Raw genomic sequence first — 14,820 nt, forward strand, 5'->3', positions numbered from 1 at the left:
GGTACTATGAATCATTTGAATCCACCCAAATTCCCAGGCCCTTGTTCTTTCCTAACAATGCCCTTAACATTCATAGAAGGGACCTGGTGATGCTGCAAATTAAATTTACATTGTAAAATTCTGTTACCTGTAACATCAGACTCTGCACCTGATCTTTGCAACATTAGTCTGGAGACACACAAAGTAAGAAGTTCTTCTCTTTAGTCTCTCTTGGGCAGTTCAGGGGCTTCAAAAAGTGAGAAAAGTTATCCCTGCTATTGCTGTTGCTGCTGCCTCAGCTACCCTGCACCCACGAAGTGGTCAATGGATTCCTGCAAATACCCACCACTGTTGGAGCTTTTGGTCACCTGGAAATGCCACAGAAAGATGGCTCTGCTTCCTATATACCCTCCAAGCTCCCTCCTGCACTTCACATTTAGGGAACTGATATCATGTTCAGGACCTGAGATAAAGCAAAATAGAGTTTTTAGCCATTGATACCCTGCAATTCTCAAAGGGGAAAAGGGTGTAGAAGTGGAAAAGGACCCCTAGAGCCACCTCCTTTCCTCACCCTAGCTTCCAGCCTAGACGGTGAAGATCCAGACTCCTGGTTCTAATTCTAGCTACCCTGCTTACTAGCTGTGTTCATTTCTCTGTGCCTGACCTGCGTTTTCTTATCTGTTAAATGGGCATAGCACCTACCTTGCTGTACTGTTTGTTGTGAGGTAAGCCCTCAGCTCTCCTCAGTCACTGGATCAATGGGCCAGTATTTCTCTGAGAGTATGTCACAGCCCATTAGGTGAGTAGGATTTCTTACGAAGCAGGGACTACAGGTAAGGGCTTTGGCTGTAAACCCCATGAGGCCCCTCCGGAAGCAGATGGCGCTTGGCACTGTCAGGAGCGCCATCCTGGGTACAGCGCTGGCAAGTATCTGTTGAATAATGGATGGAGGGGTTTTGATCCAAGAAAGATTGTGCCCCAGGCTTCTTCGTCCCCAGCCTTGTGAAAGTGAGGAGGCAGCAGGGAGGAAAGGGGACATTGTGCTTTGGGGTTCACGAGCCTGACCTTGAATTGAATCCTGGCTTTGCCACTTACCAGCAGCTGGACCCTGGACAAGTTAATTTACTTAGTTCCTATTGTAGTATGTTCTATTTCTATTGTAATATGGAGACGAATAATATCCGCTCTCACCCCCAAACCGTACTCCGAATGGGTGCCCTGAAGAGGAAAAGGGATCGCTGATTCCAGAGCCTAACAGCGAGCGCCGACAGGCCGCAGGCCTCGGAAACTTGGGGGCCCTTCCGTCCTCTGAGCGCGTTGCTGGGAACAGCCGGGGTGGGCTCGGTGGAGCCGCACGCGGGTGCCCGGCCCGCCCAGCGCGGACCCGGGCGGAGGCGCCCGCCGCTCGGATCCCGGGGCCTGGGCGGACCTGCGCGGGAGGGGGCCGGGCAGCCGCGGCCGGAGGCGGAGTCCTCCGGGAAAACGAAACTGAGAGGCAGGCGCGCAGACCCAGCTGGGCTGCGGCGGACGGCGGCGGCGCGGCCCCAGGAGCGGAGGGGCGTCAAGGTGCGCGCACATCCCACGTCCCCAGCCCGGGATCGGTCGCAGGTAAGAGGCACCGACCTCTGGCCCCGCCGCACCCGGGGCGCCGAACCGGGCCCGCAGCCGACATGCGGGGCCATGCCGGCATCTGGCAAAAGGATTGGGCAGCTCAGAAAAGCCGTTTTCTTCCCGCGAAGAATTTTTATCAGAGCAAGTAATGAATTGCCCAGGCCGGGGCTGGGGGCCGGGGGATCTAATGGAAAACTGGTAAGATGGGAACTATGACCGACCGATGGGCAATATGGGGGCCTGGATTACCCATAGAATGGCCAAGTAAGCCCTGGCTAAAAATCTCCTCTTGCAATTCCCCACCCCCCAGGTGCTTGGCTTCAGCCACCCTCACCCCATGCCCGCACCTCCCCTTCCCGTATATCCTCAACATTGCAGCAGCCCGAGGGTTTCTCTAAGAGCAGGACACGCCTCTGCTCAGACCATCCCAATAGCTTCCCATCTCACCAGCATCCTGTAAACAGCTGTCGGCCCACAGGCGAGACCCCTTGACCCTCCACTCTAACCACACAGGCCTCATTTCTGTTCTTGGGGCACAGAGAAGCACAGGCTCGCCTCTGGGCCTTTGCACTGCCTGTTTCTTCTTCCTGGAAAGCTCTTGTCCAGATATCTACATGGCCAATCCCTCACTATGCACTGTACTTCGTACAATGTCTATTAGTGCAGCCCTACCTGAACTACCTGCATGTAAAAGAAGCCCCACCCTTTTCTGGCCGTCCCCCTTTTGCCTCAGTTTTCAACACAGTACTTAACCGTGCTGTGACAGTGTTTATGGTTTTGTCTGTGTTCCTCCACTAGTAAATTCACAAGAACAAGGTTTTGTTCACTAGGATAATCCCAGTGAATATAACCCAGTATATAGTAAGTGTGAATTAAATATTTGTTTAATGACTGGTAATTCATATATTCCCTCTCGAATTCCCATTGCCTGTCATTTCTTTAGTACTAAAAATGCCTTGCCAGGTGGAAGCCAAAAGATCCACTCTCCACTGTCCCTGGAGGAATTCAGAATCGTGTGCAGATCACACTCTTGTTCTGCGGTTTGCTTATTTAAACCTGAGGATCTGTAACACTCCTGTAATTCATTGGTTTTATTCATCAGATACTAATGGAATGAATGCTTGTGTATGCCAAGAATTGTGCAGGTCCTGGAGGGAGTTTATACTCTGCCAGAAGGGAAGAGAGGGAGGCACAGCCAAAGTGTTGGGTGTCTGGGTGTGAGTAAGAGGGACACATAACACTCATTAGTGATTATGGTGGCAACTTCTTTTAGGAAAATGATAACATGGAATTAGCATGAGATTTATTTAAAATAGTTGAAAAGAAACATGCTGTTTCTTTTTTCCAGACTTCTAAGTACTTTTGCAAACATGCGAATTCAGTGCTTTATTATTTGCACATGTACTTCACTTAAATTCAAACTGGCTTGTCATTCTGATAATCAGCGGTTACTTAAAATTGAAAGTGCTGAGGATTTACAGCATTAGATAGAACTTCAGGTTAAATAATAGCTAAAGGCTTTTCTGTAACTGCAGTTTTGAGATCTATGACCCCCTCCAATGGTTGTGACTAAAGTAAATGTCACTTTGGTTCCTGAAAATAATGGTAGATCCTTATCTGAAATCCTTAGGCTAGGTGTGTTCTAGTAGTCAGAGATTTAGGGATTGTAGAAAGACAAGGCAGGATAAATCCTGTCTATTATATAATACTCTCAGCAGGATTTGGGGGCAGCACTCTATTATAAAACATATTTCTACAGTGAAATATGTAAATAAACAACAAATTATCAAAAACTCTCAACAGCCCATGTCAGTTCAGGTCTAGACAGAGGACTACAAACTTACCAAATCTAAAACATGAAAACAAAATAAACATCAGTTTTCAGTGCTTCTGAATTTTGGAATTGCAGACCAGAAGTACCACTTATTGAGGGTCAGTGGTATGCGGGACTCTCCTGGGTGCTTTTGATCTGATTTACTCCCCACAACAACCTGTGAATCAATTATTTTATTCCTATTATCATGAATCAGATACTGTGAATCAAAGGTTCAGAGACGTAGCACACATATATGTGGCTTTAAAGCCTAACCCTCTCCAAAACAGTAAGCAGTAACGTAACGAGGTTGCCTTTGTTCGGAGTCTCTGCACTTCCAGCACCCTGCGGCCAGCCACTACCATTGCTAATGCACTGTGGCGGCCTCTACTTGGCCTCCCTACTTCTACTTAGGCTCTGCTCCCCTTCCCATACCTGGCCTCCCATACCCCGTTCTTTACATAGCATCGGAATGATCGTTTAAAACATAAATCCAATACTATCACTCCTCTGCTTAGAACCCTCTAATAGCTTCCTATTGCAATTGTCATAACGTCCACAGTCTAGACAACGACCTACAAGGTCTATGTGCTGTGGTGTCTGCTCACCTCTTGACTCATTTCTAAAGTCTTTTCTCCTCATTCCCTTGGCAGCAGTCCCTGTGGTGTTTTTTGTTAGCCCTTCAAATGCCGTGCTGGTTCCCACCTCAGACTTGCCTCTGCCTGTGATATTCATCTCCCATACCTTGGTATGGTGGACTTTCTCCTCATTCAGGCTTGATTTAAATATTGCCTCCTACAAAGGGTCTTCCCTGACCACTTTATCTAAAGCCACCTCCCTCATATCTCTGTCCCAACCTACCAGTGTGCCCTCCATCCTGCATCCCTGTTTAATTTCATCATAGCATTCTGGCCATCTGGTCATCACATTATCCACTCCTGGTTTTTGTTTCTGGACATGGTCATTTTCTGTCTTCAGTGGAAGGCAGGTAGGGTCTTGAGCTGTCATGTTCACATCTGTTTGCTCAGCGTCAGGAACAGTGCCTGACATTTGGTAAGCATTTACTGAATGAATGAAGAAAGGATGCACAGAAAACAGCAGATGAAGGAAAGGGAGAAGGTGAAGAGTTTATAGTGGAATATTTAATTTTAACTAGGTTTTCGCTCATTCTGCATACACCTTGCAAGTGTTTGGCATTTACCACTTACCAATGGGTGTGGGTGATACAACGATGAGTAAGACAGAACTTCCACCCTAAAGTGCTCACTGACTCTTTTGAAAAGCAGTCAGGGCTGTGATGGGAGCTGGGCGAGGTGGAGTGGCAGGCCCGTGGAAGAATTCTAGCTCCCCCTCCAGGAGGCTGTGTTGATTCTCAGAGATGAATGGAAATTGCCCTGTAGACAGAGGATGCAAATAGTGCCTTCAGAGCAGAGAGACAAGAACGTGACTTCCTTTAAACAACTCTTCTCTTTTAGGTTCCTGAAAAGAAGAAATGGCCAATGACCTTCCACCAGGCTGCTTCATAGAAGAACTTAATACCTACAGTCAGAAGCACAACACCGAAGTTAAGTATTACGAATTGTCTAAGGCAGGACCTGCACATGACTTAACGTAAGTTGCTATTTAAAAAGGGCCTATCTCTATAAATCATAAACTAGGGAAATGGCAACTCTGGCACAATTATAAAGTCAGTAATTTAACTTTAGAGGAAAGGTGCCACAGAATTCTGCAAGAGGTCTTTGGCATAAAGTGTAACTTTGGAGGACTCCAGAGGGGAAAAAAAAGCTACAAGTTTTTCCAAACCTCACGGTGTGTGCTATTTTGCTTTTTGGGGGGTGACTGCTTAAATTCTATACTGAACAAAGTTTAAAATCTTCAGAACTTGTCTTCAGAGGCAGTGGTGACTGGAACACTAATCTTCAGATAAAGCATGAATTTTATAATAATTTGTGAATATTTTCTTTGTAATCAGGTTTACATTTAAAGTTACAATAAATGGCAGAGAATTTCCAGCAGCTGAAGGCAGATCAAAGAAGGAGGCCAAAAATGCTGCAGCCAAGTTAGCTCTTGACAAGCTTAATGTAGAAAGCAAGGTGGGTAATTGCCTTTTTTCCCCTAGTGAAAGGGAACTTCCAAATATATTTTATATTTTTCTGTATGAGAAAACACCCACATGTAAAGCCACTCACAAATTCCTTTACGTTCAGAAGTATAGCTCAGTCTTTTTTCCTGTTTCCATTTTTGTAGGACCCTGAATGAGAGGTACATTGGAGATAGTGGGCAAACCTGGGCAAAACCTACTGAGAGTATCATCAATAGTGACAAACTCTAAAGTTGAATGAAGGTGAAAAGGAAATAGTGAGACATGAGCTGGCAGGTTCTGGCAGGAGTCCCTCCACCTAAATGAGAGAAGGCAGTGGAAAAGGACAGAGGTGAAAGGGATCCTGAAGAGAGTGATGCAGAAGGAGGGCAGATGATGGAGAACCAACATACACACAATTGATGTACCTGAAGATGAGAGAAGAGGAAAGGGTACTGAAAAGACGATCTGAAAAGATTTCAGCAGAAAGTGTTTCTACAAGAAAGATCTGGCTGCAGATTCAAACTACTCATCTGATACAGAAAAATAGAGAACCACCTAGAACAACATCAATGCTTATGAAAGTACTGAGCTCTAGGAATGAAGAAAGAATCCTACAAGCATGTAGGCAGAAGAAGGAAGTTATCTAAAATGTAAAAATGGAAAAAAGTACCATGCTGTCCACAGCAACATTGAAAACCAGAGATAGTGGAGCAGTGGCTGTAAAATGAGACAAGAAGTCCTTCATGTGTAGGACAAAAGAGCTTCAGTCTCGGCCATTGCAAATTTTGGAAAAACTTACCTTCAAGATACTTTCCTGACAAATATCCCCTGAGGATATCAACCTTTTAACCAATATTGAAAAAAAATAAATCAGACAAATTCAGAAACTCAATTGCTAATGAGTGAGAAAACCAAGTTAAGGAGTCAGAAAAAGAATAATAGAATACCTTTCCCCAGGAAAGCAGCAGAAAAAAAATAATACAACAATAAGGGCAAAAGTTAATGTAAAAGAAAACAAATAATAACGACCAATGAAACCAAAATGTGGTTCTTTGACAAGACTAATAAAGCAGAAAAAACTTTGTCAGGATTTTGTCAGGTTAAAAATAAGGTGCAGATAACAATGGAAGGAAAGATACAGTTATATTCATCTTTTCTACTAAGGTGTGATCCAGGATATAACTTCACTTCAATATTTGTTATCTTGTTTTTTGAGATTTACAAAGGGTACAGCAAGCTAGACAGTGTTACAGCATTTTGCATGGAAAAACAAGAAAATGGACTCTCTTGGTTTTCCTTATGAAACTAGAAACAGAAAATGGGTGTTCCTAGTTAAATTTTATGCCTGTGGATTATTTTCTGGTAGAGGAAGGTATATATATTTTTACTCAAGGTGATCAAGAATGGAGGTACATAAAATCTAAGTTGTCTTTCAAATTATTCATGTAGTAATTTTGTAAAACAAAATAGTTAAATCTTTGTCATCTATATTAAGCAAGATTTTGTTTCTTCGTAGCCGACTAGTTCTTTATCACCATCAACAACAGATTCTTCAAGAGGATCATCCACTAGGAATTATCTAGGCTTTATTAACACGTTTGCACAGAAGACAAAACAATCAGTAAATTATGAACAATGCGAACTGAGGGATGCTGGGCCCGGAAGGTGAGATGTAGTTTGCCTTTTCTTTCTGTCTTATTGTATCTAAGAATTCAATGGGCTTATTTTCACATCTAATTTTCCAGAAATATTGTGTCCTTTTTTGTTCATTCTTCATGGAAGTTTTTATGTGACTTATAAGCAATTGAACATCTTTGTAATTAAAATATTAAAAAGCTTAATTACTGAAATTTGGGACCCATAGATGATAGTTGATCAAACCTCGGTAACCCTTTATTTCTGAGGCATATCAGCATGGTTTATTTAGTCTGCAGGAAACCTAAGAGAGTAAGGGGTGCCCTTGCTTGAAGGGTGTGGAGATCTTCCCATCCCTGAGGTCTTTGTGATAGTGGGAGGGGCTGAGTGAACAGTTCTGCTACCTGTGTAGATTGACTTTGTTTCTACCATTGAGATTAGAAAGCTGTTTGTCTTTCAAATTCGATTAAATTAGTATCGCTCTCTAGAAAAATACCATGTATTAGAATGAATGGGTTTAGCCCTATACTGTGAGGAGACCAGGATTTAAGGGATAGGAGGAGGACAGACTGGAGCTTTAGAGTTAGTGAGAATGTTACCAGTGAGCTAAGCCTTTGGAAGTGAGGATAAAGAATGAATGGATCATAATGTAAGTTGGCCACAGGGCTGGTAGTACGGCATGGAGAATATAGCCAATGATTCTGTAACATCTCTCTATGTTGACAGATAGTAACTGCACTGATTGGGGTGAGGATTTAATAATGTGGGTAACTGTTGAACTACTGTGTTGTATATTTGAAGCCAATATAAAATTGTGTATCACTTATACTTCAATAAAAAAAATAAATTATACCTCAATTTAAAAAAATAGATTGGAATGGGGAAAAGCAGAAAGCAAATGAGCAGGAAGGAGATTGTTTCTCAGGTACCATCAACCAGTTAAATGAGAGAAAGAGAAACAAATCTAAATGGCAAATAGTGCAGCCAGCCACTTTCGAGTACCACCCTCTGAACCGACTCAGCTGCTTACTTTTTACTCTGATGGCTTTCAGGCCAGAACCAGGAAGAGAAACATGATAGTTTTCATTAGAATGAAGTGGTCAAAGGTAAATTCTGTGGGTCAGTCTCAATAAATTAGAAGGCTGCTTTATTTCTCCATAGCTCACCTGTTTGGTTCCTTTGAATTAAGTACTGTAACACCAGAAACCTAAAAGAGAGACTAAATCTACTTTGGGGGTGCCTTGGAAAAATAGGAGCTTTAGAAATGATCCAGTCTCTCAGCCTGACTCCCTAACTGTCCCTTCAGGGCCTACAGGGAAAGACTCATCTTGGTTGGGTGTCTGCCTCTATAGCAAATGATACTGGAATAATTTTGTAGTGATACATAGGAATTCCATGATACTTAACCATGTCCGTTGCTAGGCCACCTTAAGTACAACTCTTACATGGTTGTCCATGTATTCTTGCCTAACCACAAATGTTCTTACATCTAATATGAGGAGGGTGTGGACTTCAGCACAGTGCTTTTGCAATGTGGGGATTATCTTAGGTCTTTGAACATAGGAATAGTGGGCAGAATATGCTAATTAGAGCAATATCCATGCTTTGTGCATCCCCTTCTATACCCCCTGTAACCATATTGTTTCTCCTGTAGGAGCCCCACTTTCCCTACTGGCTTTTTCTTTCCATTTGAGCATCTCTGAAAAAATTCACCAGATCTCTGTCTTCCTTCTTTATTTCCATATCTTTTGGACTTTGAGGAATTTTAAAAAATCACCATGTAATGCCTTTATGCCAGATCTTTCAATGAAGCAGCAAAGAGAAGTTGCCTGGAAAATGCAAGCCAAGATATTAGCCAACCCTGGTTATTCTGGCAAGCTGCTCAGTTGTCTTATTGAAGATGTAACTTATACAAGATATGAGCTATAGATCTACCTATTAAAATAGTGTTATATTAAGGCCTGTGATAGTATGTGGGCTTTTTTCTAAATCAAAATTTAGATTTGCTGTTTTTTGGTATTTGGATAATTACTCTCCATCTTTCTCCTAGATTTCTTTGTAAATGCAAAATTGGACAAGAAGAATATGGCACTGGTATAGGTTCTACTAAACAGGAGGCAAAACGATTGGCTGCTAAACTTGCACATGATCTGATAAAATCAAAAGAAGCCTCACGGGTATGTACAGCCTTTGGGTTTAATTTTTATATTTTAAGATTCCCTCTGAAGTTGATTTGAGATTAGACTGTGTTTAGATGATGCCAAGACAGCCAATCACATGGCAAAAGGATTCCTCTGTTCTGGGTCCCACCAAGGAGGCATGAGCCATGGGACCATGCAGCCCCAGAAATATCAAAGGTCTGTTGGCAACTCAGAGTTGTTTTTTAAATTCACATCAAACATCCATAAAAGAAGTATAAGCTCGTAATTGTTTATGGTTGTGAATTTGATAAATGTAGGGAAATAAATGTGGTTACATAGAGACTGAGCCACTGTGGAGAAGGTATTTGGCTGCACTTACACCTCCTAAACAGAGCTCTTTCTTTCAGAAAGCTGATCCAGTATCCTCTGGATCTCTCACTGTTGGGCCTAATGACATCGGAAGCAACACTTTGGTGACAAGCATATTGTAAGTGTGGACAAATAATAATTGATATTTAACAAAGTCAGATTGCTGCTTGAAAGAGCAAATTTTTATGATCAACAAAAAATAGAATTACTAATAGCTATCCCCTTTCCTTCTAGTACTTGTGAATCACCGTCTGAAAATGGCTTCTCAGCAAATACATCAGAAAGCAATTGTAACAGTGACAGTTTAAACGATTCTTCTTCTTCTATGGTATAGTATCAGCCTGTACCTTCCTAGTTAATGTTCTTTTCCTTTGTGTTTCCTCCTTTAAAAATTACCTCCGGTATCCAATCATAATTTTCCTATTTTTGTCCTATGTGCTCTTACTGCATAATACTTGGCAGCTTTTTAACTGTCCCCTTTCTTTATCAACCTCCATTTCTCACATGCAGAATTCTTCCAGTCTCTACTCTCCTCTTTCTCTCTCTGCTCACCTTCATGTTTTCATATACTTCTATGATCTTGCTTCTTGTCTTCTGCCAATCAGACAGTACTTTAAATGTTCATTAAATAAAAACTAAACTTAAAAATCAGATACATTTTGTGGTGATGAGTGTTACAAAAGTGTCCTAGTTATAAAGAACTACAAATAATGAGAAAAAAGTCAAGCAACTCAGTAGGAAAATGTAAACAATCTGAATAGACAGTTCAGGAAAGAGATACCCAGATGGGCAACAAACATATGAAAAGATGCTTTACTTCATAGTCTTCAGGAAAATTCAAGTCAAAACAACAGTTAGATACCATTTTAAACCATCAGACAGGCAAAATTCAAGTCTAGTAATGCACTGCCACAGCTATATTCCATTTCTAACTATTACATGCCTCAGGGGAAGTATAAATTGGCACAACCGTTTTGGAGAACAATTCGGCAATCTGAGTTTGTAATGCTGCATCACCAAGCAGTTCCATTCCTAAGAATGTCTTCTAGAAAAATACTCACAGGTGTGCACAGGGAACCCTTTATAAGCATGTTCTTTGCAGCATCATTTGTAATAAAAACAGATTGGAAAAAATATTGTCCACTAACAGAATGGCTAAATTAGTCATAGCATAGTCATCATGTGATACCGAGGCTTACAGATCATCTGAGCTCAAAAAAAATCTTAGTCTGATTGATTAAGTGTCAACATATTAAATTGGTAAAATACCAGAATAAAAGTGTGTATGACTGAAGAATATCCGTGTGAAATTAATTTTTGAGAGATATATTGAAGACTCCTCTCTTTTTGCTAAATATTAAATTATTAATTTGTTCTAAAAATGAAAGCATCAGCATTGCCATTCTTAGCTGGTGATCATACCAGAGACCCTTGGGGAATTATTGAAGCTGGATCCCTGGGCTCCATCTGTGTCTTTGCTAGCACCGTGGATAACAGTGGTGCATGTTTTCCTGTTGAGATCTGCTGGCCCAGAGGATCCCCAGGGAGACCATGGAAGGGTCAGTGTTTCTGGAGAACATGCCTTGTGGTTGCCTTTTTTGTCCTTCCTGCCATACATTTCTGGTTGCTGTGATCAGTTAGAACATTGATATAGCCAAGTAAAGTGAATATCAGAGCTTGATGAGAGTACACAAACTTAAGAGGCTGTGAATCTTGCGGACAAACAAATGTGATCCCAGAACATGTAGAAGTACAAGAGAAAACAAGATAATTGATTTAATCATCTGAAATGGTTTTCCTTTTTTTTTTTTCCTGTTATAGAGCAGTATCAGAAGTAATTCCAGGAAGGTGAAAAGGAGGTGAGTATCATACATTGAACGTATTTTGAAATGACGTTTGATTTCAGATGTAGTTTATTAGCCTTATTTGTTAAGTCTTCAGTATCTGTAGAGTTTTGTACATCCTTGTGTGGAGTTTCAGAAGCAGAATGCATGGTTAAGATCACAAAAACTTAAAGTCTACAAACAAATAATTTAAAATATGTAAAGAAATCTTTGAATATGTGCACACACTATACTGTAGAAATAAGTTCAGTAAGAGTACTGCTAGAATAATTGGTTAAGGGCATTGGTTTTGGACGAGGCTTGGAGAGATGTTTTTCAAGAGAAGTGTATTATTTTGCAGAACAAGCAGGTAAGATAGAGATGATGTAATAACCTGAGCAAGACAAAAAAGGTAAAATGTTATGTGCATTATGGTGAATTGGTTTCTTGAAGAGAAAGACAAGGATGTGAATATAGTCAGTGATAAGGGTGACATTGCCTTAGAAGCCATTATGACCCACCAACATGTTCTGAACAGTAGGTGACATATTAAAGAAAGATGATTCCCAACGTGGATGCTTGGATTGGAGAGAAGAGAGGTCTGCCTGTGAGATGATTAGGTTGTCAGCCTTGGGTAGTGAAGAGGGGTAGGAGATTTTGTAAGTTGGACTGTAAAGGAATTGTAGATGGGACTTGAGGAAATAGAGTAACTAGATGAAGAAGAAGCAAAAGAGAAAGACTTTGAAGATGGTCCTTGTGGATGAGACCCTGGCGAGAGTCATGGCGCTGGTGGTGGTAAGGAAGTCGGTGACTCGAAGGCTTGGAGGAAAGAGAGCAATCTGAATACGTTTAGTTTTAGGTGATGTTTGAACTTCCAATTGCAGGTGGCTTACCATGAGTAAAGTACAAAGTAAAACCCATCAGAGGAAAAGTGCAAGGAGATATATTTTCCAAGGTTTTGAGGCTGGAGGAAGAAAAGGAGAGGCCAGTGGTGTACCAACAATGTATGTGTTAAGGCAAACGAGGAACCAGGGAAGGAATGAAAAATTGTTAGAGGGCCCAGGAGAACTATACGTATGCTGTTTTGTAACGAAAAGACTTAATACTTGGTGCTCTAATAATTGACTCAAAATATAAAAAGCCTAATGCATGGCATAGAACCTACTCTAAACAGGTTATATTTGATTTGTTTTGAGTTTTACCTTCTTCTCTTAATTCCTAGAAGTTTGGCACCTAAATTTGACTCTCCTACGATAGAGAGAAGCAAGTATACTACGGACAGCAGGTAAGAGAAAAAAAAATGTAAAAAAGAAATTGTTTAAAGATACGTTTACTCATTCAACAAAAGTTTTTGAAGGGAGGTTAAGTTTTTTCTATCTGAATAGTTTGATAATTTTAGTATAGTCAGGCCCACCAAAGATGACTGCCTATTGGAGAAGTAGAGTTTAGGTGAGTTCCAATAGAACGTGGCAAAGTAGGTCTGTGTGATGTGTATGTGGATTTCTCTGACATCTATGGAAGTTTTTAATATCGAAAACAAATATTCCTATAAGCCAGTGATTTAAAAAAGAACTATTCCTGCAGGAACAGATCGACTTGAATCTGTTTTCCATTTTCCAGCTCCATACCATGTTTCACTTTGAAGAAGGATTCCTCTTGTGGTAGATCATGTGTTTGGGTTTAATAAAATACCTAAAACAAACTAAGCCTATTTGCAATGGGGGGATATTGAATACAAGTTTATGCAAGCAATAAAGAACCAACAAATATTTAATAAGTATCTAATAGATGCCTGGCACTGTGCTGGGCATTGGATTTATAGTAGAAACAAATAGAAACAGCTTCTGCCCTCAAAGAGTTTTGTGGGGATAATAATTACATGCAAAAGTTTGACATTACAAACTATGGACAGAGGTTTGAAGGAAAAGCAATGACATGGTAAGAAATGAAAACTGGACTCTTGGCTTTAGAAGGAGGGGGTGAGGCGAAGCTTTCTCTGGGGTCATGTTTGCAGGAAGACCTGAGGATGAGTTAGCACAGGGAGGCAGATGTGGTTCTGCACAGAAGACCATGTGGGAAGGGGAAGGTAGGAAAGGAGATGTGAGAGTCCACGGGGCAGAGAGAAGGCTGTGTGCCTGGCGTGCAGTGAGCAAGAGCTCGGTGCCACAGGACAGGCAGGAGACGGAAGCACACGGCTCCTTGTAGGCCATTTAAGGTTTCTGTTCTCACTGAATGCCGAGGTAAGCTATTGGAGGGTTTAGACAATAGAGAAACATGATCAAACTAAGTTTTTATTGTACTGGTTGCTGTGTGGATCGTGGATTGGAGCAGAGGAGGGAGAGGAAATAAAGAGTCCAGTTAGCAAGAGTTTGCGACCAAGCCTGATGGCAGCTTGGACTGGTGTGAAGGTGGTGGAGATGGGGAGAAGGAGGCAGACACATTTTGGAAGTCTAATTGGCAGGGCTTAATGATGGAATGTGGGGCATGAGGGAGAGGGGAAACCAGGTAGTTACAAACCTAGGCAAGCTCAGAGCATGTGCTCGTTTCCCTTATAACAGCTTGGTGGTAGCTGGGGAAAACAATACAGCTCTTCCTCCTAAAATTTTATACTTGTGATAAGATTCTTTATCATGGATTTTGTGCTGCCAGGAATTGACTGTGACTTCCAGAAGTGATCTGTTATGTTGCAAGGAGAAGGGGGAGGAACTACCCTTTGTGATTTAAGAGTTTCTGTGGAGTGGACCCTTCTTATTCAGAAGGGAATGTCATGTTTGTTATACCATCCATTTCACCAGTGGCATTAAGGGAAAGTGGAAGGGTAGAGGGGGAGCAGTGGGCACTGAACCTCAGAATAACAGTAGAATTTATCTTTTAAGGTTTGCTGGTGATTTTACAGAAATAGAACCAATCGGCTCAGGTGGATATGGCCAAGTTTTCAAAGCAAAACACAGAATTGATGGGAAGATATATGTTATTAAGCGTGTTAAGTATAATGACAAGTAAGTAGTAAATGTTTTATTTTTTTGAATGCAAAGATGTGTTGAACCTGTGCTGTTCCTTTCTACATATCTTCCTCATTAGTCTATTATTTACTTTTTTCTAGTCCTCCTTAATAATGTTATTCCACTGTCAGGAGCTTGGCCTACTCTGAAATGATGTTACTTTACTCTGGTTATTTCAATAAAAAATGGACATACTATTGATCATCCTGTTGAAACTGTCTTGTTGAGGCCTGAAGTCATAAAATCATTTAGCTTATGGTGACTTTTGAGATATTTCATCCCATCTCCTTATTTTATAGACGAAGAGACTGAGATCCAAAGATGTGAACTGACTTGTCAAATGTAAAAGCTAATTGGTAATTGT

At 41.3% G+C, this 14,820-nt stretch overlaps 1 protein-coding gene across 3 annotated transcripts in view; it reads left to right on the forward strand.

Moving 5' to 3' along the window:
- The first annotated feature begins 1,462 nt into the window (after nt 1–1,462).
- EIF2AK2 (eukaryotic translation initiation factor 2 alpha kinase 2) overlaps nt 1,463–14,820 on the forward strand; it is a 36,617-nt gene continuing 23,259 nt past the window's right edge. For 2 of the 3 annotated variants that reach the window (XR_008995882.1, XM_036931626.2), the window contains exons 1-10: nt 1,463–1,587; nt 4,879–5,014; nt 5,376–5,496; nt 7,003–7,151; nt 9,172–9,298; nt 9,670–9,749; nt 9,866–9,959; nt 11,453–11,490; nt 12,677–12,739; nt 14,331–14,453. Coding sequence is in view for 2 of the 3 variants with exons in the window: in XM_036931626.2 (XP_036787521.2) it covers nt 4,896–5,014; nt 5,376–5,496; nt 7,003–7,151; nt 9,172–9,298; nt 9,670–9,749; nt 9,866–9,959; nt 11,453–11,490; nt 12,677–12,739; nt 14,331–14,453 (914 nt within the window). In the remaining variant the exon portion in view is untranslated. The remainder of the gene's footprint in view (nt 1,588–4,878; nt 5,015–5,375; nt 5,497–7,002; nt 7,152–9,171; nt 9,299–9,669; nt 9,750–9,865; nt 9,960–11,452; nt 11,491–12,676; nt 12,740–14,330; nt 14,454–14,820) is intronic. The other variant, XM_036931627.2, reaches the window with a different exon arrangement.

The sequence above is a fragment of the Manis pentadactyla genome, chromosome 2, assembly GCF_030020395.1.
Source record: "Manis pentadactyla isolate mManPen7 chromosome 2, mManPen7.hap1, whole genome shotgun sequence".
Classification (NCBI taxonomy): domain Eukaryota; kingdom Metazoa; phylum Chordata; class Mammalia; order Pholidota; family Manidae; genus Manis; species Manis pentadactyla.